Source organism: Phascolarctos cinereus, unplaced genomic scaffold (genome assembly GCF_003287225.1).
Source record: "Phascolarctos cinereus isolate Bilbo 61053 unplaced genomic scaffold, phaCin_HiC Scaffold_726;HRSCAF=1367, whole genome shotgun sequence".
Classification (NCBI taxonomy): domain Eukaryota; kingdom Metazoa; phylum Chordata; class Mammalia; order Diprotodontia; family Phascolarctidae; genus Phascolarctos; species Phascolarctos cinereus.
Window position 1 is genome coordinate 182,837,455 of NW_027556098.1, and position 26,449 is coordinate 182,863,903.

A 26,449-nucleotide genomic window follows, 5' to 3' on the forward strand; every position below is an offset into this window, starting at 1 on the left:
CTGACTTTGACTGGTTCTTGCTGCAGGCCTGTGATGGGGAGTGGGAATGTGGGTCTTGCCTGGCACTACCTCAGGGGGTTCAATTATGTGTATAATGCATGCATGATGATGGATGCATGATATGATAAGCATATATGTACACACATGATCATGTATATATAGATTCATGTCTATAGTTGTTTTTTTAAAGCCACTGATTGTATATATCACTCTATTTGCTAGCTAGATATCAACATAGGGTTTAGCAGATTCCTGGTGAGGAAAGAATTGGCATCTCACTCCACGTATATTGTTGAATTCTGTGATTCTTGTCCTTTGGCCAACATCCTCTCTATTTTGCTGTTTGTATTCCCAAACCTCAGGCATACATTTAATGATGATTACAACATCTTAGGTTTGTTAGCCATCCAAGCAGTCTTAGTCTCACCCTCCAGAGCAATCCTGTTATAATATCCTTGCTTTATAAACATCAATTTAAATCCTTTATAGTAAAATTTTGGCTTCCCAGGAAGATATTTTCCATTTATGGCCATGACTCTGGATATTAGTGCCATACCCTACTACTGCAATACTGTTTCATCTGCAATCATGTTTTTGGAAGATCACTACTATTAAGTGAAGTATGCCTGTAGTGATGTTAATAATAACAATAATTTCATATATATATATATATATATATATATATACATATGTATATATATATCAGAAGTCTAATACTTCTGTAACTGAAACAAGAAAGTATAATTTCAAGATTAAAATTTATTCATATATAAGTTAAATGCACCACACCATATCTTCTTATTGGACAATTTTTCAATATGTCATCGATGTTTAAAACAACAGTGACTGCTACATTCTTTCCTAAAAAACCTGTACCAAATCTGTATTAATATATGCCATTTCTCAAATTGGCTAACTATGTAAAGAATGATTCCATGTTAATTGACTTGGTTTTCTGATATACTTGAATGGGCGATTATAAATGGATTTTCATAGCTATCCCTGTGGTATTCAACCAAGGTTTTTTGATAGTTTAACTTGACATATTTTTCTGTGGTTGTAAAGATTATAGTTCCTGCTCAATAAGGGACATAGCTTGATGGCAGCTGATGGTAAAATGACCTGGGTGGATGACTGGATGGGATATGAAGCACAGTCTGGTTTGGGGCCAGTTTGTTGTAGTAAGTTTGCAATCACTCAAGGCCACTTGACCCCAGGATAGTGGTTCTAAGGCTGAGCATGTTAACTTGTCAACGGACTTGGATCAGAGACTAGGGGCAACTAAATAACCCACCTTTTTATGCCAGTTCTTGAATTGATCAGACTGAAACTAATACACATCAGAAATGATCATCCTCACCCCCCTTTTTCATGGAGGTACTTTCCTAATGTCTAAATAGGAAATTGAGCAATTTAACTATTGGCACCAGGTAGTTTCTTTCAAGATTAGAGAACTTGAGCAGTAATATTGCTTATGAAAGGTAGGCCTGTAGTATCTGTTTTCTCAGGTTTGTGGAATTCCTATTTACATAATACTGATAGAGAGAAGGCAGAGAAGGGTGCTATAATCTTGGTTTAATGCTTTTGTAATTTTCCCTCAACTGAGGTTAAACTTGAATTACAACTACCAATCTCCAGGGCTAATTATACTCTGTAGGTTCATATCTATTCTTCCTCTACCCTTGCCCCACAATACAATTGTCATTAACAGTAATCAAAACCAAAATCACCAATATGATATAGGTAAAGTTGGTCTAGGACAAACAGTAAAAACACCTTTGAAGGAGAAAATAAGATGGTACAACAAAATGACAACATGTAAACTATGGGGTCTGCATGTGAGAAAGGATATTGGGGAAGTTTATAGTCAGGGCACCAGTCTAGTTCTGCCTCATAATTAGACTTTATTGATTTTTATGTGTATATAAATATATATATAAATATAAATATATATATATAAATATATATAAATATATAAATATATTATAAATATATATATATATAAATATAAAATATATATATAAATATATATATAAATATATATATGAGCCTCAATAATTTTTAAAGCACCAGCTGGCAACAACTTCATTCTCTGTGTGCTAGTTACTTGTGTACCTGCCTTTTTTCTAGTCCCTAAATTATCATAGGGTCCCATAAAGCTCAGGGTATAGGGCAGTCTCCTTGATTTTCTAGGGGCAGCTCTGCCTACTAGAAGTTGATCTGTGTGATAATTCAGTGTTAACCTATAATACATTACAGGGACTTTTCTAGAAAATGGATTCCTATCTGGTTTAGTCTTAAAAGAATGAACTCTGCTTGTCTGTGGCTCCTACCCAAATGCATACACCACTTACTCATCCCTTCTTTGATCCGGAAAACAATATTTGAAGAAATCAGTTCTTTAGCCTGGAACTGATGGGGTTTTATATCACAATATATTAAAGTTTCAGACATTGCAAAGTTCTTTCCAGATTTCTGGTATGATGAACTGTTGGCCAGTAAGTGTAAGAGAGGAAAAGCTATCATGAGGAGGGAAAAGCTTTACCTTTTGTGTTCCTCTTCAACAGTAAGTCTTAGGATAATTATTTCTTTTATCCCATTCAATATAAAACCTAGCAGGTATCACCAAAAACACTTAAATCTGGCCTGTGTGAAACCAAAATAGATCCATTAGCTTGGTCATTAAAGTCAAACTACTAATCAAGTCAATGGAAAGCAAATCAGATAAATATCCTTCTTTAGGCAAAGAAGATGATTGCCTAAATGTTTTTATTTTTAACTAATTTTTCTCACTGGATATAGAACTAAAAGGAACTTTAAGCTACCCACCCACTTTATCAAAGAGGAACCTGGGTCCCTGAGAACAAAAATGACATACTCGAGAACAAAAATGACCTACTCAAGACTGAACTCTGGTACCAGAGCCAGGATTTGAACTAATTGCTCCTCACTCTGGACTGAGACCACATTGCCACCACCACCCCTCCCCCATTTTGTGTCCCATGGACAGTCTAAAACTATATGTTGTATGGAACACCTAAGTTCACATGTGTAGCTGAGTTCAGTTATCCTTTTATTAGCCAGTTACCTGTGATATTTAAAATCTGTTTTACCACATGAGAATATTGCATTTTGTTCCTCAATACCCCTACCTCATCCTGAAGAACACATCATTCTGAAGCAGGTCTGCACAACTTGTGGCCCACTGACTGCTTACAGCCTGCCAGGGCATGCCAAAGGATTTCAAGCAGCCTTTGAAAAATGTAAAGGCAAACATCATCTACATTTTTCATGAGAAGCCTGAAATCCTTTGGTGTGCCCGAGGACGGGTAAGCAGTCATGGGCTGCAGGTTGCACAGGCCTACCTTCTCTACAGACAGTTCTTTCCTAGGTTATCAAACTGCTAATAAAGACACAGGGACTGAGACTGTTAACAACTTCAAACTTCTAATTTCTTGGATTCAAATTTAAAAAATTTAGAATTCCACTTTTATGATACATACATGTTGAGGTAAAAAAGACAGGTGAAGGCTACTTATTGGCATTGTATGAATTTGCTGCAAAATCATAATTTATCCAAATCAATTTTTAAAAATGTTACCAAACATGAAATACCATCTCAGTCCCTTGCCCCCCATGCTCCCTTTCCTATCGGCAACAAATTAGGAAGCAGTCTCCTCTGAACCAAACAGCAGAATAAATTTTGGTTTATATTGTATGTATATGTATCAAATTCTCCACATACAGAGGTATAAAAGGGGAGCATTCTGTACCTATTTTTTCCTGCCAGTGATGACCAACTTGTTAGCCCAGGAGTGCCTTTACTTGCCTAGATGGAAATTCACATTACTACTAATGGGAAATAAAATAATTTACTTTGCTCTAAAATTATTATTTCAAACAAACAAACAAAAACCCTAGCTATATTATGTACTTCCATATTTAGATGCCCTTAGCATAAAGTTGCTATTCAAACCAATAATAGCTTTCAAGCTAAAGTTTGGGAGGTTGTTGGGGGAAGGTAATCTGATTATTTTCTTTATTTCTTTATTGGTAAGAATTCTTCTTTCCAAATATGTCATACAAACAATTGTAACTTTAGTTTTTCATTTTGGCTGTTCCTATAAACTTTGAAAATTGTCGTTAGGTCACATAATTTAATCTAATTCTAAACTTCCTTATTATGATTTGTCTACAGGTAATCTGGGGTTATAATTTTACATTGTTATGTGTGCCATCTAATCTCTAACTTTCAATGAAGCTACTACACTGTTGGCTGTAGAAACTGCTGTTTCTGATGAAGTTAGTAACACCTCCCTTACTTAATGAATACTTCCATCTTAACCTTCAGAAACATCCAAAATAATGTGACCTAGAGCAGGGGTGGGGAACCTGCGGCCTTGAGGCCACATGTAGATTTCTAGGTCCTTGGGTGCAGCCTTTTGACTGAGTCTGAGATATACAGAACAAATCCTGTTATTAAGGGAATTTGTCTTGTGAAGTTTGGATTTAGTTAAAGGGATGCACTTGAGGACCTAGAGGGCCACATGTGGCTTAGAGACAGCAAGTTCCTTACACCTAGCCTAGTACATACGATAGATGCCTGGTAATTCTATTTGACTTTGGACAGGATGCTTCATTTTCTGTTTGTGTACTCACTTTTAAAAGAGATATCACCCCTCACTGTCAAAAGGGCTATACATCCTGTCAGTCAGTAAATATTCATTGAATAAACTAATTTGTTTTTTTGTTTGTTTATTTGTTTTGTATTTTGCTAAGCAGTGGGGTTAAGTGACTTGCCCAAGGTCATATAGCTAATGAGTGCTGAATTTGAACTCAGGTCCTCCTGACTCCAGGGTTGGTGCTCTATCCACTGTGGCCACCTAGCTGCCCCTGAATAAACTAATTTGTAAAGTAATTTGAGGTCATTAGAGGAAAGTTCTATTTACATATGAAAATTTATTTCATTAATTATTAATGGTAGAGTCATCATTTGCTACAGTCATCACTGTAAATGTTTTGTAGGGTGGCTATATTATCTTTGGTAGATCCCTCCCCTTTGTGTGTGTGCATGCGTATGTATGTATGTAATATAGTTATATGCATATATTAATTATAATTATATGTCTATGTAGTTTACATATATATTACATACACACATAGACCTAATTTTTTCTTTGAAACTGGATCTGCCAATCTTGCTTATGTTGAAAGTACAGAGGCCATTCATGGACTCTATCCTACTATTGATTGGTATGAGAATTTTGATCTCCATTTCTGACCTAGGCCAGTTTGTCCCTCCTCGGTTACCTGATCTCCACCTCCCCCCATAGGGGCTTATCATATTGGTATTGGTCTTAGTATGAACATATGATTGACTTTAATCCAAGTGCAGCTCAGAATTCCCAAGCTCAAACAATCCACCATCCTCAGGCTCCAGGTAGTATGCATAACATATGTGTCCTACCACATTGATTATATATGGAGACAAGAGAAGGTCTGTGGCTACTATCTGAAAATGAGTGTCAGAGAAAAACAATGTACTAAGGGACGCTGAAACCTTGAATCCTGGACCTCTAAAGAATAGAATTTGACATGAGGTCTTTCTATCTTGGATCCTTCAAAGGTGGCTTGGTTACTGAAGTTTTTAAAAGAAAAATTCCCATTTTCAACATTAAGATTATTCTACAGATGGACCCCTGGATGCTTTTATGGTAAGGTTCCATTGGATTGGATTCAAGTCATGAAAAAAATGTACAATGTGTTTTAGGGCCAATTTATATATATTTTTACCTAATTATATGGCAGAAAAGGATCTTGAAAGTCATTTCACATGTCCCTGTATTTTCATGATATCTAAAGTTTCCCAAATATGTCTATGTAATTTTTAAAGCTCTCCTGAAAAGAAGCTACTATGGCCCTTTTTTGGGAAATTCTTTCTATCATCTCAAAAAAACCTCATTATCAGGAAAATTTTCTTCATGTTTAATCTAATTCCTTTACTCTGCACTTTAAATCTTTTTCTTTTTGTTCTGTGCTAGCAGAGATGGAAACCAGCTTATTATCAATCTATGAATAATAAGCTGGGAAAATGAACAAGGCCTATTGTTGTACCTCTTTCTTTTAAACAAAGCATGTAAAATTTCTCCAGTACTGGAACTTTGATAATGGACCAGTCAGAAAAATGCTCATTTTCTTCCATATACAGCCATTGATATTAATTAAAGGCCAGAGCCAGAAGGAAGCAGGGGTGATCCACAAATAGAAGGAAAGGTAGATCGTGGAGATCCAGGGTGATTTGGATTTGAGGCTTAGAACAGTGGCTTCAAGTGAAGCCTGAGGCATCTCCTGTTTTGGGTAGCTTTGTAGTCTGACTGGCCACATAGTGAGCTCAGTGGTCTTGCTACTCAACCATGACTCCTGATGAAGGTCTGTGTCCTTTCCTGCTTGCCAGGTGGCCACGTTCACCCAGATGAAGTGACCAAACAGAAGAGTCACCAAGGCTTTTGCACTATCACATGCATGGATTTGTAGAGACTTTGTCTACTTTTAGACAGCTTTCAGATGAAAATTTTAATAATGCTATTTCTACAATGTGAAGTGTCTTCAATTCCCTTTCACCTATCTACTTATTCTGAAATGATCCCTTATTGATCTTTATATGTCCTTGTTATCTCCCCCATCAGAATGTAAGCTTATTATGACTAGGGATTGTTTCAGTCTTTGTACTTGTAAGTGCCTTGCCCAGTATATATTTAATAAATCCTTGTTGATTGATTTTCCTATATCAGAACAGTACATCAGAAGAGGACTCATAAACTCCTAGAATATTAGTCCAGAAAGGGTGCTTGATCTAGTCCAATTGCACTCACTTTTTGAAACTAATGCCCAGAGACAGATAATGACTCTGCAGTGTCATATAGCAAGTTCTGAAATAGAATTCAAATCCACAGACTACTGGATCAGGGTTTCTTTCCAGTGTGCTATGCTTGGTCTAAGCTTAGAAATAGGGGAATGGTAAGGTGAAGAGGGCTGTGAGGCAACTTTACCAGCCTGCTTAATGATCTGCAAAGGAGAGTACTGCCTCTTGGATGCTGAGGATTAATGCTTTGAGGGAAGGAGGGACATCACTGAGTTGTTAGGTGATATTAACACTTTGTTTTAGGCTGGACTCTTCAAATTCTGGGATGAACAGATCCACTCATCATGCTTTCTTTCCTTTGATAAAGACTTACATTGTAGAAATTGGTGTCAGGGGATGTATTCTCTGCATTCCACCTAAAAGGCAGTAGCAACACAGGGCTGGTAGTTATCTGCTGTGTTGAAAGGGGCAAAAAATACTTTTTGTAAATGGAACTAGTTTTTGTGGGCTCTTTTAAAGGACTGATTTTAAAGTACAGCATCAGAAAAGACAAGGAAGAAAAGAAAAGCCTCAGAACGTTGTGAATTCTGGGAAAAGTGGGAGTCACTCGAGGTTGTACTGGAGTAAGTCCGTGGGCCAAGGATGGAGTTAGCGGAAGCCCAGAGAAGATGTAAGGTCTTAGAACACAATGCCAGATAGACTGAGAGACACAAGTTTGATCTTGCAAAGGGGTAGTATTTTGAATGTCAGCTTACAGGGAACTGCTGGAGTTTGAATCTCCTGGTAAATCACTTGCCATTGTCTTGATTTATTGCCATCCCCTTTATTCCTAGCACTATGTAGAAATGTCATCAGACGTTCTGATGTTTTTGTTTTCTGAACTCATACATGTCTGTGGATGATTTTTCTGAAAGATATGATTTCAAGAAAAGATATAAAAGCTTTACATGGTTCATTTGACTTCCTGGTTTGTTTACGTCCACACACGATTGACAAAAATACTACAGCTCTGGTAGAATAAAAAAACAAAAACAAAAACACCAAACTAAAACACACGCACAAAACACCAAGCCAATCACGTGTAAAATTGAAAACTGGCACAAACCTTTCTCTCTGTTCAAATACACATGCCCCTAATGCATCCATGCTAACTGCATATATTTCTCTAAAGGAAAAATTTCCTTTTAAATATACAACTATTATTTTATTTTGTCAATTCAGGTCTCAGATTCAGGTTATGTTTGTCTTCTCTTCCTAAGTACCATAAAGCAATGGTTACAAATAAGTTGATAGACAAAATGGAAAATTTTGGGAGTGGGAGAAGAATGGGTGGGCATGGTAGAGGCAAGGGAACTGAGAAATCTGAAAGTTTCAGCTTGAATGGTTGAAACCATACAGTATTATGTTTAGTTTACTTTGCTCTAAATAGTACTGTTAACTTTTTCATTTGGTGAATTTTCACCCAAGTGCTAATCACACGTTTCTATAAATTATATTAATTTAACTTATTTGCCTAACTGTTGTTCTGCAGTGAGTAGCACGAATGTTCTCAGATTCTTGGCTGTGTGGTCTTGTTGCAGTTGGAAGCGGAACAGAAAACATCTGAAAAGCATTATTTGGATTATACATGCTGGAGCATCTCATCTTACCTTTAGGATCTGCTTCCTAAATCACAATTATTCTCACCCATTGTGTTTAATCTTTGTGTCTGTCCCCCTGTATGAGACTGCTTCTTAATAGGCTTTTTGGAAAAAAGACATTATTCAAATATAAACTGAGAGATTCCCCTAAGTTTAGAGGCATTCCTCCTTTCTTTTTACTTTAGGAATGAACTCAGTTAATTGTGCCTGACAAAAAGAAATAGAAAATAAAGTTGATTTTTTTTTTGACAAGAGTATTTTAGATTAGGACACAAGGAATGTTTGGTGTGAGCAATGTAGTGTGCCCTTCAGTGTCACTGAAAGATTTTTGGGAGATGTTTTAGAAATTTTTTTTTCTCTTTTCTAGAGCATGATTTCATCCATTGTAAATAGCACATATTATGCCAATGTGTCAGCAACCAAGTGCCAGGAGTTTGGGAGATGGTATAAAAAGTACAAGAAGATTAAAGGTAATTCACCTTAATTGTTTTTAAAGTTTCTTCTTGAATCTTTCTTAGGCAAATGCATTGTTGATTCTTTGGAATTAGTACTAATATTAAGCCCCTAGTAGTTTAAAAATATAGCACCACACATGTAATTTCTCATAAAAAGAGGATATTTAAATCTTTCTGTAATGTGGTCTAAATTCAGTTCTTTAAAATTAGTGTGTGAGAATGAAAAGTAATTTAAAGAAAATGCTTTTGTTGCATTGTATATGGCTGATAGTTTACACAGAATGGTCACCTGTCAAAAGACTCAAGCCTATATCTGTATCTCTATCTATGTAGAAAATACATAGGTAGATATATAAATAGATGTATATCTATGTGATTATATAATGAAATGATATATTATTACATATAGTATTTTTAAAAGTATAACTGGTATAGAAAATATTTTACTAGATTTTGTTCAAGAATACTATATATTTGTCTTTTTGGGCTGAAGGAGTACTTATTTAAATAATGCTGGATTTATTGGAATGATCATGATGTTATTATATCAAATAGAATTTGGTCAGGTGGTAGTACCATATTTATTTACAAGTAATTATAAAGTGAATTTTGATCTCTCCCCCAAATACCTTTTTTGCACATGTTGTTGAAGTACCAGGCCCTTTAAAATACTATTTTATTTTAAAATTTCCCTTATAGAATTTTAGGGTGGTATTAGAAAATGCTAATGAGCACATATATAATAATAATGTGTTTAAGTTAATTTCCCTGCATCTTGAGAGATCTAATTTTTTAAGATAACATTCTGATGCTAAAATGAATGTTTTCCACGTTGTATATATTTAGTGCTTATTAGTCCCTTCCCCATTATATGTAAGTGTAAATACTGCCTTATCACCAGTTAACTAACCCTCTGTGCCAGAGCAAATACCAATTTATAGTGGTGAGTAGAAACAATTGATAAATTGGTTTTACAACCTGGAGATTTTCTTTGGAAAGACAAGCTTGAAAAATAATTCTTGTAGGATAGTAAACATTTTTGTACCTATTTACAAAGTTATCTTTTAAGAAGTGCAATACTGTGGAAATATTTTTAATTGTATGAAAAGAATAATACCTTTCTATTTGAACTATATTTATGAAGAAAGTCAAGGTGTTGACCTACATATGGGAAATTAAATGCTCTGAAATTGAATTGATATATTTCTTTTCAACCTATTCTAAAATCGTTAGGACTCTTTTCTGGTTTGAGTACTTTCTATGTGGTATTATTAATATTGACCCTTGTGCAGCATACAATGAATAGTTCCTTCTCATTATAAAACATTATTGTGTGGTTCACAAGTGTTTCTTTTCATAAATGTCTCCAAGTTTGTTTTTTTTTTTAAAGGGAAATTTTTTTAAAGTGCTTGAACATATCCTCTTGGCTAAAAATCAAAAGAGTTATGTAGTTTCAAGGTCATTTGGTAGATCATATTTACTTGCTGTTATAAGCAAATTGCATCAAGCTTCCTATTTCAATAGACCAGGGTGTAATGCCAGTCTTAGAGGGACTGGAAGCCCTTCACTGTAGGGTTCTTATAGTTGCCACTACAGATTCCAAGTGTTTTTTTTTTGTGCATCTTCCACTTTCTTCCTTTCTTTCTTAGAGCATTCAATTCTTTAAGCTCCACCTGTCTCTTTTTAGTTAGTAAGTGCACAGTTAAAACTTTAAGTGCAGTAAAATCAGAATGAGACCTTGATTTCAATCAAGGGGTCAAGGATCCAAACCTAAAGAGTTTGCCTGACACTGGGTACACATACTGTTCAAAGTGATGTAGCTAGTCCTTGATGTTTCACAGTGTGTATGTGTGTGACATATACACGTTTATGTGTGTGTGTGTGTGTGTGTGTGTGTGTGTGTGTGTGTGTGTGTGTGAGAGAGAGAGAGAGAGAGAATATGAAAGAGAATGAGAGAGTAGGAGGAGAAAAGGGAAGGTTAAGGTATGTGTGAAGTAAACACAAGCTGCCATAAAACAGTTCAAGTGGTGTTGATTCATCAACCAAAGGAGTGGGAGGAAAAATAAAGAATTCATGACAGGTATAGTGATATATGGAAAATAAACATCCAGAGTACTTCATTTAAATAACTTGCAACTCTCATAAAAGAATTGTTGCATTTATTTTTTGGTATATGTGGTTCAGTACAATCTCTATTGTGTAGTTAATTTTTTCAGTCCAGGTTCACACATTTCACATGTGAAAGAGATGATTTAGTTAATACATTGGTAGTTCATATATGCTTTTTTTGTTTGTTTTTCAAAATTTATAAGAGGTCCATGATTTTCCAAGTCTGGAAAACAGTTCTAAAAAAAAAAAGGCAAACAGAAATCTGCCTGGGAATACAAAGGGCTGTGCTCTTTTCTGTGCTCTTTTCTCCATTCCCATCCCCAAGCAGCCAGTTTCTATGTACAGTGGAAGATATACAACATAGAAGAGAGTTTCAAAATAACCTTAGTGATGTCACAAGCTAAATGCAGTGTACAGTGTTAAATATGTTTCCTATTATCTGCTAATGTCTGTTTTAATAAAACAGTGGGAACTAAATGGTTGCTTCTTAATCAAAACCATGATTTCCTAAATGTAAGCTATGTGATTCCGTTACAAATTGCCACATATAGATCTCTTAGGTCAAGCTTTTTTTCCTTTCTCATAGAAATAAATAAACAGTAAAATAATTATATACTCTGAAAGATCAAAGTAAATATGACTAAAACCCAGCAAAAATAAAAGTCTATTGGAAGGAGGAAAAAAGCATCAGATTGCAGATTCTATACCTAATGCTTAAATAAATATGAGAAAGTGAATAATCAATAATTTGATATCATTAACAACAGATGTAAAAACTATATACAAATGGAACTGTATGAAATTTGAAGTAAACATTCTCAGTATGCATTTTGTTGGACTTACTGTAAATATAGCTTAACTATTTACACTTATTCTTTAAAAAGTCCTAAGTTAGTTTTGCTTAGTATGTTAACTTTCTTTTCTGTAATGATCACATTAGGATAGATTGTTTTCTCTTTAATTTCAGAGACAGTTATGGTTTACCCAGGGGTATTGGAGTTACTATTAATACTTTTTAAAAAATGAATAGGCTGCTTGTATGTTTCTATCTCTAATTCTGTAAGCCAGCTACCTAGTTGTTTTGTATGTCAGAATATTGTGGAGGGTGATACAGTGGTTAAGAAATTGCTCCTTATTATTCTACACACAGTACTACAATGTCAGTCCCCATATAGCTGGCTGTTTTGCAAGCTCATAATTTTGAGTTTATTGTTTTCCTGTAGAAAATATGGCAATGATTGTTTAATTGTTGAGAGTTTTGCTCCCAATCCCAAGTGTTATTTTTTAGTGTTGGTTGACTTGATATAATCTATCGTGAAATTGAAATATTTAGATTTTTGAAATATTATTTTTAAGATGTATGCCCTATATAATAATTTTTAGTTTTAAGGAATTTGATCAATCAAGATGAAAGAGCAAATCTTTTAAAGAATTGCCTCCCTTTATACCTCTTCTCACCATAGCATGAACTTGGTTTGTATGTACACTTATTTTATCCTATTTACTATTATACACTTTTAATGATGTAGTTTACAAACACTATTGTGGCCTAATTCTATGAAGTAACCAGACTATTAGCTGGCAAACATTTTATTAAACTCCTTCTGCATGCCACATTCTGTGCTAGGTGCCGGACAGGAGTGTGTCCCAGCAAAGAAATGCTCATATAGAATACTTCCAAATGAGGTTCAAAAGAAAAATTAATGATTTAATGGAACCTACTTAGTTTATACTTAAAATTTTTTTCTTCTACTACTACTGAGCATAAAGCAGGTTGTTTTGTAATTTTTGAGCAGTTTAGAATCTTAAATTCAATCTCATGTATAGCCCATGAATTAGTAATTCAGAGGTCATTGGCAGTTCATCTGAATGTTGTTGAAGCTGTCAAAAAATTATTTGTCACATAATACTGTTTCTAGATGTAGTGGACTAAGCGATGCCCTCCTCAAAGTTAGGGTAAAATGCATGATCACTTTATTGCCATCTTTTTTTCCCCTCTCATTATTTTGTAAGATAAATCTCTGGTTGTTAACTGTCACATTTGTGCATTTGAGTTTATTTGCAAAATGGGGAAGCTGGGGTGATTTTCAAAAGCCAGTGTTACTTACCATGACTGCTTTATTCCAGTAATCAGTGTTTTATCTGACCCCGTCTGATCCAGTCTTGTAAGATCAAACGTCCAGGCCAGCGAGCAGACAGTAAACAAAGCCCATGAAGGGTTTTGGTAAACATGAAGATTAGATGTTGAATGGAAATTAAACTCCTTGAACTATTCCTCTGCACTAAAGTGGTTAAGTGGGTCGTGATTAAAAGAAATAAGTAATTATGATCATTATAGTTGAAATGATATAAAGTTACCACATTTAAAGCACCTCTTGTACCCTAAAATGATTCTGTCATTTATAAAGTAGTAGCTCAATATTGTAAAGAAAATTCAGTGTTTCCTCTGGCTTAGGCCGCAAGAAGTTGAGGCCTTTAAATGGTAGAACAATCACTTTAATATCATTACAATCCTGTCTGAATGGCCTTGGGTACCAGGTAGGACAATCACTTTACTATCATTACAATACTGTCTGAATGGCCTTGTTTCAGATCCTGTTCTGACCAGATTAAAATAATGAAGTGTTTTTCCCCCTATGCTTGGACATAAGAAGGCTTAGGTTCTATCTGTACAGGTGCTTCTTTGGTCAGAATATTGTCATTCACAACAGACCAAAGAAGCAGGAAACAACATTGTATGTTTATGTAATCTTTGTGTCTAAGTATTTTAAAAGGGAAACCTGGCCACCTGATCACATTGCGTTTTGTCAAAGATGCATTACGGAAACACCCTTCTAGTAGACTGGTAGAAAGAACTAAATGAAACACCAGCTGCCTGCCTATCCTTGAAGCTCAGTTGGCAAGAAATACTCAGACCCAGAGAGTCCAGAGGGAGGGCAGGTATAGTTGTGATACATACTCAATTGGTAGCCCATCCTTGTGAAGGCAGCCAAGTTAGTCATTTAAAACATGCCAGTGATTTGCTAGTGATCAGTTTTATCTGGTTCCCTACCGTACCATCCCTAAAGAAGAGGCCATGTGAATCTGCTGTGAAAAGTTATGAAAAGTATGTTACAATAGGGTTTATTCTCTTTGTAGTAATCTTGTTCTTTTTTTTTCATTCTTGGAGCGTGCGTGAGTGTGTGTGTGTGTGTGTGTGTGTGTGTGTGTGTGTGTGTGTGTGTCCATCTCTCTGTCTGTCTATTTACATACCCCTTCCCTTAGATCAACCCAGACAGGTTTGGGACCTGAAATGTGTGACCTTGATATATGTTCTATTATCCATAAAATGAGGATGTATACTTTACCTCTCAGAGCTATTGTGATGAGTTTTATGAAATTAAAAAAAAACATTAAGCACTATGTAGAAATGGCCTGGACAGGTAAAAGGGCGAAAAAAACATCCTTCAGAATGTTTGATTGATCGGGCTATTAAGATTTAAGGTTCCTTGGTCAACACTCTAGTACTCTTGAATGAGTTCTGGTGAGGGCTTTTAGAATCTTAGGAGGGTCTGAATTGGATCAGTACTAAAGAACAAACCAAAGGGTCTTGTTACAAGGCCTAGAAAGTCTTGAAGGTCTGTTATATTTCAGAGGCATGTAGTGGCTCAATGGATAGCATACTGAGTCTCGAGTCAGGAAAATCTGAGTTCAAATGCTGCCTAAGATACTTATTAGCTATGTGACCTTAGGAAAGTTATTTCATCTCTTTATACCTCAGTTTCCTTAAACTCTAAAGTAGAAATAATAATAATAGCACCTGGCTCACAGGGTTGTTGTGAGAATCAGAGATACTTGCAAAGCACTTAGGACACTACCTGGCAGCATAGCAGGTGCATAACAAGCAGTTGCTCCCTTCCCCCTCCTCTTAAATTATCAAAGTAGCTCAGAGGGATAGCTGATGTTTCAGAACCACTGTAGAAGGAGATGTCTAGATTAAACTCAGGTTTCCCATAAATTCTGGTCCTAACCCAAATATTTGGGGGGCAGATTTAGGGCACCCAAAGACCTCAAGGCTGTCCTGTGGTACAAGTTTAAAGGTTTTAACTATTTCTACTTCATGCTTCTCCACCTTTTCCCATTCCCAACCCCCCCCGCCTGCCCAAACCAAAGCTACAAAAAATTTTAAATCCTCTACACCTTTTGATTGTCAGATATAGCAACAGAAATGCTCTTCAGACATTAAATACACCCCCCCAATAAATACTAATATTATTCTTTGTTTTTAGATTAATTTAGGTATGAACATATTCACTTAGCATGGGTTCTTATTTACACATATGATAAATTGTAGCAGTAATCCAATGTTCATATTTGACCTTTGAGTACAGGGTGCTGCTAACTACATTCTGTTAACTGCAGAAAATATTTCCTAAAGTAGTGAACATTACAGCAATACCGGAAGGAGATAAAGAGGTTCTAAGAGAGATCATTTGTTATTAACTAGTCTGTTGGATTAACACACATTTACTGGTAGTATGACAACTCTACTTTGGTGACAGCTTTACATTTTTATTAAATGCTTGTCAGGGTTTGCTTATGATATTTGAGTTCAGCTCAAGAATGGCATTAACACCTAAAACTAGAATAATGACCTTTCATATTCAAGTCCCATAGGGTCTCATTCTATTTCTATTTCTCAGTAAAATTGAAATAATTTGCATTTTTAAACAAAACGTGAGATTTTAATTAGTATATAGATACAATGTGGATTAATGCCCATTTGATTAACTTTTGTTTCCAAGCCTATATGGGAGAATTACATAACTAGCACACTAACAAAGGGAGAATTCTGCTGGATGTGTGTTAGGATTCCTTGATGCTTTGGAGAGATTGTGGACACCCCATTCGTGGATGTATTGCTATATGGATGTATAGCTCATACATAACGAATTCACAATGTCTCATCCATGTTACCCCCAAATCTTTCCCAGAGGGTCTACTCAACTTATTGGAAATCTTCCTCTTTTTCTCTTAGTATCTCATTGTTTTCTCTTGTGTTCTCAAAATTCAAGTGTGATTCCTTATTATATAATGAAGCACATTATTCCCCTCCTCTATTGAGAACACAGCTTCATAATTAAAATGGAAACCAACTTAAAAATATAATTAGCCATGTAAGTATTTGCATTACACATGATTTTCTCGAATATTCCTAATGAGTAAAGAAAGTAAACTGGCAATAGAGAACAATTTGAAAGTAAAAAGTGTAATAGTATTACAAAGAGGAGAATTGAGAATATTATGCTGGTAAAGTGGGAAAATATTCATTTTTTTGTCCACGCGGCAAAATAGTTTGAAGTTTTTATTACCAAATTGGCAGAGGTATCTCAAACTAAATTGCTTTATAGTCGAGGTATGTGTTTCTGTTGAGTTTAAATGATGGAAAAAAGATGCTGATAATAAGAGGAAAACACCTAAGAAAACTAGTCATGTGGTATGATCACAATGCCCACTGGTACGGCTTTGGTTCTAGGGCTGGAAGCATTTCCCTTACAAGGCTTGTTTTATTAGGGAATTATAACTTGGCTCTGACTATTCAGCCTGAGGCAGAGCCTTTCCAAGCTAGTCTCAACCCAGAAACAAATTTTCTTTAACAAATTTAGAGGGTGAAAAAAAAAAGAAACACAAAAAACTCTTTAGGTTTGGGAGTCCTAAAAGACACCCATATGCCAAACTTCGTTTTCTTTTGCCCTCCAGTCACTTCAAACTGCTTACATTTTCTTTAATTATATTTAGTGAGACCTTTTGGTAATAGTTTTTTTTTTTAATGATGTTGGTTTGATGTCTGAGAAAAAAAGATGCTGCATGTGAGTCTAAGATTTCATATTAGAAATTGATTTTTCCCCCTATATTATCTCCCTACATGAAAACAAATAGGAGTTTTTCTTCAATAATTGGGTCTTTTTGGCATTAGGACTGTGAGGTGTTGTTCTAGTATGTCAGTATGTCTAGTATGTCTAAGAGTATGTCATTTTTTCGGTAAAATAAGTTTTTAGTATCAGCAGTGGGGTTGTGGTGGTACAATTGGGTGAACAGAGCTGTTACTCATATTCTCCCCAACTCTTGGTTATTCCTTCCCTTGAGTGTGATTTTCTTCACCAGCCACTTCCTGGCTTCGTCTTCCTTTGGAAGAATGACTTTCTTTTCAGATTTAGCCCCTGGACACAATGAGAAGGAAGATGACAAAGGCCCCTCCACCTCAATACTACCTTAATAAGGCCTCCTAAAAATACACATATAGGTTAGTAGTGATTGCTAACAGTTTTTTTTTCCCACAAATTACTAGCTTAAGAAACAAAATAAATGTTTAAATATAGAAATGTAAGCAAAGTCTTAAAAAGCAGAATAAGTTTCTTTGTGTCCTCCAGGAAGGTGTTACGTTCCTGCCCTTTCCAAAGAGAGAGGAAAGAAAAGGGAAGAGAAGACAAGGAAAGACAAGGTGTCAGTTGTCCTGAACAGTTCCAGCAATACAGTCCAGTCTCCTGTCTTGTAAATAATTTGGTTGCATGACTAGGGTTCTGAAATCTCTATACCTACTTTCACCATGGCTCCTTTTGAAGCTTCTGCTCCAGGCACCCACACCACTCATCCCATAATGCTTCTTGGCTTCTCATGGTCACTCCTTAGTTTGGGAAGGGCTAGCTCATCAGTCAAAATTAGGCTCTCTCAGTGTCAAAGTGAAGACAAATCTTGGGGGTTGAGGAGGGGAATAACAAGGAAAAGGATTTCTGCAAATCTGCAGGCAATCATCTTCAGAGCCCCATTACAAGTGAATTGAACGCACTGAAAGGGGCTGGTTGAGCACTGTCTTTGCTCAGTGTTGACTTTCAGCATTTGATAGCTATGATCCTTCTTCAGTGTTTTAAGAGTTTGTTTCTTTGAAATTACTCTTGGCCTTGTCTATCTTAGGCAAATTGTTCTTTTTATTCTGGTTTGACTTTATAGCTTTCAAAGAAACGCATTATGTTTGCAAACACACACACATATGTAAAATAATAGCAAAGGCTGTCTGATGCATGATCAGAATAATGAAATTTTAGACTTACAAGGCACTTCAGATAATATGTAGTTCAACTTAAGGTCTTGGAAGGTAAGGATATGCCTGAGTCCACAGGGCTAGGCAAAACTAGGATTAGAACCCAGATCTGCCAACTCCCAGTAAACTGTTCTTTCTACGTAATCATTCTTCCCCTTTAATATGTTCTTTAAATCACATCATACCTCTATTTGCAAGCTAGTTTTTTTTTTAATATACAATTTTTTTAGCAAATTCAACAAGGAAAGATTGAGATTAATATACACATAGTCAGTATTACTTCCTACTGATGAGGACTAAAATAAATTTCTGAAATATATGACTAACCAACCAGAAATTGAAGCTATGCTATGGAATTACATCAGCTAGAAGCTTTGGTCAGATGTTTTATGCTCATTTACATGGGCCAGACATCTGGATCATTTGGAACAAATGGCAATCTGTTTTTTCATAGGCACTGTTCAAATGGGAAATCTAGTCAAATTGCTGAGTCAGTAGTCCTGACTCTTTTGATGGTGATGTAAAAAAAAAATTCACATTTTTCCCATAACCTTGCATTGTTCATTGACATATCTTCCAGAATATACTACATTGAGTTCTTCCAGGAAGCCATACATTAACCTTTATTGCTTTTATTACCTTCTAGATGTATGTGAGCATGTATATACAGTATGTACACATATCAATCATAGATATGAGGAAATTAGCCTTTTTGCAGATTGGGCAGAATTTATCAGCCTGTGAACCTATTGGCTAAAAACTGTTCAGGATTGTATCCTCATCAGATTCAGGTACATAGTTGTTTGCTTGTTGTCTCCCCCTTTAGACAACGAGCTCGTTGTGTCTTTTACCATTCTTTGTGTCCCCAGTGCTTAGCACAGTGTCTAGCATATGGTAGGTACTTAATAGATGTTTATTGATGGACTGACACTCTGAAATTCCATTCAGTTATGTTCAACAACCATTTGTTAAGTTGATACCTGGACTTTTGATAAATACAATGAGCAAAACAGTGAACACTATTAGAGGATATTTGTGAGACTTTCTGGTTTTGTAATAGGATTTTGTTGAATTTGAAGACCAGGATAGGAGATTTACTTCCTTTTCTATTTAGTGTAATTCTCTTTAAGTGTTATCCATGTGCCAACTAGTGTACTCACATTTTAGATTCCTTCTCTGTATATGAGCTACAGTATATCTTTATCTGACTCTCTCTCTTTAGACACATGTGCACATAAATCAGGCAGTCATTACTTTCTCTGTGCCAAACAAAGTTACTATGCCTTCTGGTCTTGGCTCCACTAATAACCAGCTGGGCAAGTCACTTAATCTCTCTCAGCCTTAGTGTCTTCATTGCAAGATGGAGATTTTGCTCCAAAATATTTTTCCAACCTACCTCTCAGATAGTTGTGAAATCAGGCAGTCAATAAATATTTAGTAAGCACCCACTATGTGCCAGGCACTATGTTTAGCACTGGAAGTACAAAAAAAATGACAGTCCCTGCCCTTAAGTAGCTTATAATCTTATGGGGGAAGACAACACATAAAAGCAAACTGAAAAGGGGGGTGGGTCAGAGAAGATACTGGGAAGATTCCAGTTGAAAGAAATGCAGCTGGGTGGGCAATGAAGAGATGATTGGCCTGGGAGCCATCTTTAAATGGAGGCTTTGGTATGAGTTCTTTGTTCTTATTAGTATCCTCTGATTGGACAGTACTCAGGGTATTAACTAAATGCAAGTTGTTTTTGTAAACTCAAGAGATAATAGATTCACCATGTCTTATTAGTTGGAGTATTGGGATTATTTTTGACTTTTCCTTACCTCTCATGTGCAGTCATTTACCTTAGCCTATCAATTCCAGCCCTACAATATCTGTACCTTCCATTATTCTCATTGCTATCACCCTTATATATGCTTTCATTCTCACCTGAATTATTGCTTCAGCCTCCTAAATGGACTACATGCTCTTCCCACTTCAGTTCATTCTTCTTACCACTTCCATAGTGATTTTTGTTAACCAATAACATGGTTATGTCACTCATCTGCTTAGAAATATTCAGAGGATCTTTACTGCCTTCCAAATTAAAGTTCATGCTCCCTTGCCTGGAATTTCAAGGTATTTTACAACCCAGTGCCAAACTACCTTTCCAGCCTTATGAATCAGTTTGTTGTTTTTCAGTCATTCGGTTACATCCAACTCTTCCTGATCCCATGGACCTTAACACACCAGGTCCCATACTGTTCACAGGATTTTCTTGACAAAGATATTAAAGTGGCTGACTATTTCCTTCTCCACTGGATCACCTTTTGTTAGAACACACCGCTATGATCTGTCCATCTTGGGTAACCCTGCACGACATAGCCCACAGTTTCATTGAGTTGTGCAAGCCCTTCTGCCACAATAAGGCAGTGATCCTGGAGGGGTATCAATAAGTTAACCATCATTTATTAGGTGCCTATTATGTGTTTCATAGTAATCCCTTTTCTTCAAGTCCAGAAAATTGGAAAACTGTTTTCCATATGTGTTCTCATACCTTTGTGCCTTTTTGCATAGCCTGTTTCTTATGTTGATAATATTGTTCCTCCTGTTTTTTCACCTATTGGATTCTTTCCCATTTTTAAAAGCCCAACTCCATACTAGTTCTTTTCTGATACCTTTCCTATTACCCTTGATTGATGATGACCTTTCTCTTTATAATTCCCACAATTTTTTGGATGGGTGGGGTTAACTTTCTGATGCACTTAATATGTAAGATTGCAAATTATAGCTACTGTATCTCAGTTTTTATCTTATTCTCCTACCAGATGTAACCTTCTCAAAGGTATAATAGGGATACCATATCTTATCTAAACATTATAACTTTCCAGTGCTTAATGCAATAGTCTGTACGTAGTAATTATTTGATAAATATTTATTGTGTTCTGTAGTTGTTGTGTGGTATAGCTAATAATATTAGTGAAACCTTTAGTACCAATTTATGATGATTCATTTAAATTTTCATAAGCACCTTAAAGGATATAGGAAATGTTTTTATTAAAGACATTCCCTAAATTTTCCTTCACCAAAACCATTGTATTCTCTTTCCTCTCTATTAAAAAAAATAAACTTTATTAAAGATACTTCCTCTTCATTCAGAAAGAAGTGTTTTTGAAAATTGAAAACAATTACATTTCAGAGGAAATGTGAAAAACCACAGTGTAAATATTTTCATAAAAACCTAGGGTTCTAATCTTAACATAGCTAGTTAAGGATCATTTTTAGTCTATTAATTAATAACTGATGCTTTTACCCATTAATGTCTTGGCCTTATGAAATTCTAGGTACAAGACAGTTATGATCCTCCATAAAGCTTTTCTTTCCATTGATAATTTTAGGCTTTTATAGTGGACCATATCTCAGTGGGAAGAGTTTTAGCTTTGCAGTCAGGAGATGGGTGTTTGAATTTTGGCTTGGATATTTACTAGCTACCTCAGCTTGGGCAAGTCCCATAGCTTGTCTAAGGATGTGTCTTCTCATCTCTAAAAGGGCTATGATAATCATACTACCCATTTTGGAGGTTGTTGTGAGGGAAGTGATCTGTGAAAAGCTGAAAACACTTTGGACATGTGAATTGCTGCTATGGGAATATCTTCAAATCTTTGTGGGTTTTTTTTTCTTTTCTTTTTGGTGAGGCAGTTGGAGTTAAGTGATTTGCCCAGGGCCACATAGCTAGTAAGTGTCAAGTGTCTGAGGTGGGATTTGAACTCAGATTCTTCTGACTCCAAGGCCTGAGCTGTACCCTCTGTGCCACCTAGCTACTCCAGGAAACATCCTTGGAGAAAGGTGCTTTAAGTCCTTTGCAAAGGTGTTCAAATGAGGAGGCAAGTATTGCAGGGAGAAATTGTCTTGTGAAGACTACTACCTCCACTTTCGCCCAACCTGATTGCTTGCTGAAGAGCTGGGAGCTAGATATATTGTTGAGGTGATGGTACCAAGAAGCAGGGTTCAACAAGTAACCTACCTCTGGATCCTAAATCTAGACATTCAGATTTAGGTATTTGAAAAGGAAAATTCTTAATTCTTAACTTTCAAGTTTCATGAAAGATAATCTCTGGTTTGCTTGTTAATCAGCAGTAACTTTGAGCCAATCAGGATAACATACACAGGAACCTAGAGGGGAGAAAATATATTTGGTTTGGATCACTTGTTTTTAGGGTCTAGGAATCATCCAGTCTAAATGAGGAGTCATTCATTTAGTCCAGAATTGGCTGGAGGATTCTTTATGGCTTTTAAAACAATCTGCTGTTCAACTGACACTTCACTCTTTCCTCCTTTCCTGCAGATATTTGGTGCCCTATAGACACAATTCTAATACTCATGGCATAGATCAACTAAGCATCTATTGTTTGTAGATCAGTGAGACTGTAAAAATTCAATATAAAGGATATTCTTTCTGTCCTCATAGAGCTATGTGGTCTTATAGGAAAATGGGATATGTATGTAAATAACTAGTAATAAAAATAATTTATGACAGAGGCATAAAAGAGATGTAAACAAAGTACTTATTGATGTAGAGGGATCCTTATTGCACACCCCAGATGATCATAGAAGGCTTCTCAGGGACTTTTTAAGTCAACTTTTCATCAACTTTGTACTTATCTTGTAGATACTGATTTAGGAATACATTGTTTTTTTCCATTAGACTGGAAGCTCCTTAAAGGGAGAGACTATTCTTGCTCTTTTTTTGGAGGGAAGGGAAGGCATTCCTAGTGCTTATTAAATTCAGAGGACATAATAAATGCTTGTTGACTTTATTGAGTTCATGTTTGAGGTGGTGTTTGTGCTGAGCCTTTTAAAAAACTTGAGATAGTGAGGGAGTACATTCCAGTTATGAGAGATAGACAGTCTGGGCAAAGGCATAGAAATGGGCAATAGAATATTGTAAATGAGAAGTTTTTGTTTTTGTTTTTAATCAGGCTATAAACATTTACTAAGTGCCTACTATGTATCAGGCACTGTGCTAAGTGCTAGAGACACAAAGAAAGGAAAAAGACAGTCCTTGCTCATTGGAGCTCCCAATGTAATACAGAAAGATAGTACATAAAAAAGAAGCTGAAAAGTAGAGGGAAGAAGGGGAGAAGGAGAGAGAACCCTGCTCCAGGGGTATGTTGAAATTTTTCAGCCAGTTGTTGCCTTGGACTTCCTCTGTAAATGGAGGATCTGATAAGAGGTTTCCTATATGTACCCTTCATGCTCTCTAGTCATCATCATCAAATAATCATAATAATAGCTAACATTTATATGGCACTTACTATATGTTGGGCACTATGCTAAACTCTTTACAATTATTACCTCTTTTGGTCCTCACAGCAATCCTAGGAGGTAGATGCTATTATTATCATCACTCTACAGAGGAGAAAACTGAGTCAAACAAAAGTTAAGTGACTTGCCCTGGCTCACACAGCTAGTAAGCGAGACTAGATTTGAAATCAAGTCTTCCTAACTCTAGGCCTTGCACTCTATCTACTGTTTCACCTAGGGTGCCCCAGAGGCTTAGGGTATTGAGCTATGAGTTTTAGAGTTGGTTCCATCTTACATGAAGATGAGTTTCTAGAGCCAGTGATGAAATCCAGGAAAGCAGCCAGGTGGGAAGTGATGAGCAGTTTGAGTAGGGCCATCCTCAGTAGATTAGAGGGTGAGGCAGAATGGAAATGAATAGCATGGCTGTGGTTTCTGATGATATCAAAATTCTAAATAGGCACTCACCAAACATTGAGTTGGCCTCAGTGTGGTCATAAAGCAGGCCTACTATGGATGGTTAGCATGAGGAAAAATCTCAGATATGGTAATTTTTCTTATTCATTCCCTACCAATAATGTTGATTTAGCATAAATTCCAGGAGTAGTCCATTTCATAGTTTGATTGAATTCTACTTGTCTGCAGCTTAGTGTTGGAATAAGTGGGAACAGTTTCTTGGTGATGATCACCATTTGGTAACTGAGCTGTCAGTTGACAGTGGTTGACATGGTTCATCATTTCTTCTGATAAGTTGGATTCTGTCCTCTCTAGTCCTGCTGCCAGGAAGTGAAGATTGGACAATAACTTGAGTTCTTCTGGGGATCCTCAGGGATGGATCAAGCATCTTGGAAGTATTCTTCTTGTAGGTCATTCCTACTTCTCTGTATAGTTAGAGCATCAGTTCGGGTTTAATATATTGATTCTGGTTGAACTGGGCGTGCAGTTTCTGAAGCTGTGCCTGGCTGTAGAGTGTCTTCTTCTTAACCTTATTTTCCTTAGTGAAACTGTCGATCAAAACTTGCTTTGGGCTTTGAGGAAGAATCCTCCCTATCAGATTCTATTGAGTTCCCAAGTGAGTCTTATGGGAAGACTAGACTCTTGATAGGTCTTTCATTGGGAAGTTTCTCTTTTCCTGAGCCAGTAAAGAATCATGTACTAGGACACCACCATTGTAAGGCTGGATGGGTCATGACCAGGTGTCCTAATCTGAGTTTGAAAGGGAAGTCTTGAAATGGTTTATAGTTTCCCCAGGGATTGCAATCTTCTTCTACCTGCTCTCAGGTGAAGAGCAGGGAGCTGAGCTGAGTCAAACCAAAGAAGAAGGTCTAGTGGGAAGTTTTGAAAATTATTTTGTGTTTGTATAGAAATATTTATGGATAAAGTTCCAAATGTTTTGACTTTTTACAAGATGATTTTTGTTTGTCCACCTCTCTGAGTCGAGTTTGAGTTGTTAGACCCATGGAAGGCCTCAGAGCTCAAATAATTTGCTCAAGAAGATTGCAGAACCTACTGTTATCTTCTAGTAAAGAGCTCTTCCCAACTCAAGTTTTTTTTTAAGTATTTGAGGAAAGTAAGACAAGCTAAAATAATAATTGCATTTTTTAAATAAACCAATGAGAAATACTAGGTGCTTTGGTCAAAACATCTAAATCAGGCTGGAATTAGCTAGGAAACCCAACTTGTTAATTACTGTAATTACTATACCCTTATGAAGGTCAATAAGACAGGTAGATGTCAATCAATCAACAAGCATTTATTATGGGTCTGCTATGTTCCAGACTGCATACTGTGAATTCAAATACTACAATGAATGAAACAATCCCTACTCCCAAGGAGTTTACAAATGATTAGCCACTTGTATAATTTTAGGAATATGAAATTAACTGTCTAATGTTATTTTGGATAAGATTAAGTGCTCAGTGTGTGAGTATTATAAATTGAAGAAATAAATAATTTCTTATGAAGTTGCCGTGATCTCAGAGGACAAAAATGAAAGATGAAATAGCAGAAACTTTCACTAGATATATGCAAGTTTAAAACTATGACTTTTAAGAGTGAAATGACAACATGAACTTTTTTTATGAAGGTATGAGAAATAATGACAAGCATCAGGGTACATATATGTTCACAAATGAATTTTCTAAATATATTAACAATTTTTCTTTAAATATCTTTAGAATGTTTATCAACCACTAAACAAGCTGTGATGTTTGGTTACATTTACAACATGATTAGCTGAAATGCTTAGTAATAGACTCTTCTAATAAGGGTTAAAAAGTAATTTGCCCCCCACCCTTTAAATTTTTGTTGAAAAAATTTAGTTCACTTTTCTGCCACAGTAATATATTTATTACCCCCGTTGGCTCTGTCTTTGATAATTCAGGATTTTATAGTGTCTCATCCTGAACAGCAACTCTTATTGAATACCTCTATAGTTATAGATTATGAAGGAAATTAGAATGATACAATTTTAGAGCTGCATGGTAATGCTGCATATACACTGACCTTAATATATATCCTAGAATAGAACATGGGGCAGCTAGGTGGCACAGTGAATAAAGGGCTGGATCTGGAGTCAAAGAGACTCATCTTCCAGAGTTCAGAGCTGGCCTCAGAAATATACTGGCTGTGTGACCCTGGGCAAGTCACTTAACCCTGCTTGTCTCAGTTTCCTCATCTGTAAAGTGAGCTGGAGGTGGAAATGGCAAACCGTTACAGTATCTTTGCCAAGAAAACTCCAGATGGGGAGTTGGGTCACAAAGAGTCAGACATTACTGAAAACAACTGAACAGGAATAGAACTAATTTTTTCTTTATATTCTCTTGCCATCTGTTTTTCTTTTGAAAGAAGAGAATTGGGGGAAAACCCTAATCCAGTGAATAGAGGATTTTGGTTAGTTGGATGCTAGTTAATTGAGAATTTACTATGTGTCTAAGAGAGCTACTAATTAGATGTTTAAAAAATTGCATTACAACTGTGAATTGATAGGATGACCCTAAACAATGAACCTCACCCTTTACTACTTATT

The 26,449-nt window shown here is 36.0% G+C and overlaps 1 protein-coding gene across 1 annotated transcript in view; it reads left to right on the forward strand.

The window, feature by feature from the left end:
- SATB2 (SATB homeobox 2) overlaps nucleotides 1-26,449 on the forward strand; it is a 225,818-nt gene that overhangs the window by 92,396 nt on the left and 106,973 nt on the right. The window contains exon 6 of the mRNA XM_020993640.2: nucleotides 8,870-8,972. Coding sequence (XP_020849299.1) covers nucleotides 8,870-8,972 — 103 coding nt within the window. The remainder of the gene's footprint in view (nucleotides 1-8,869; nucleotides 8,973-26,449) is intronic.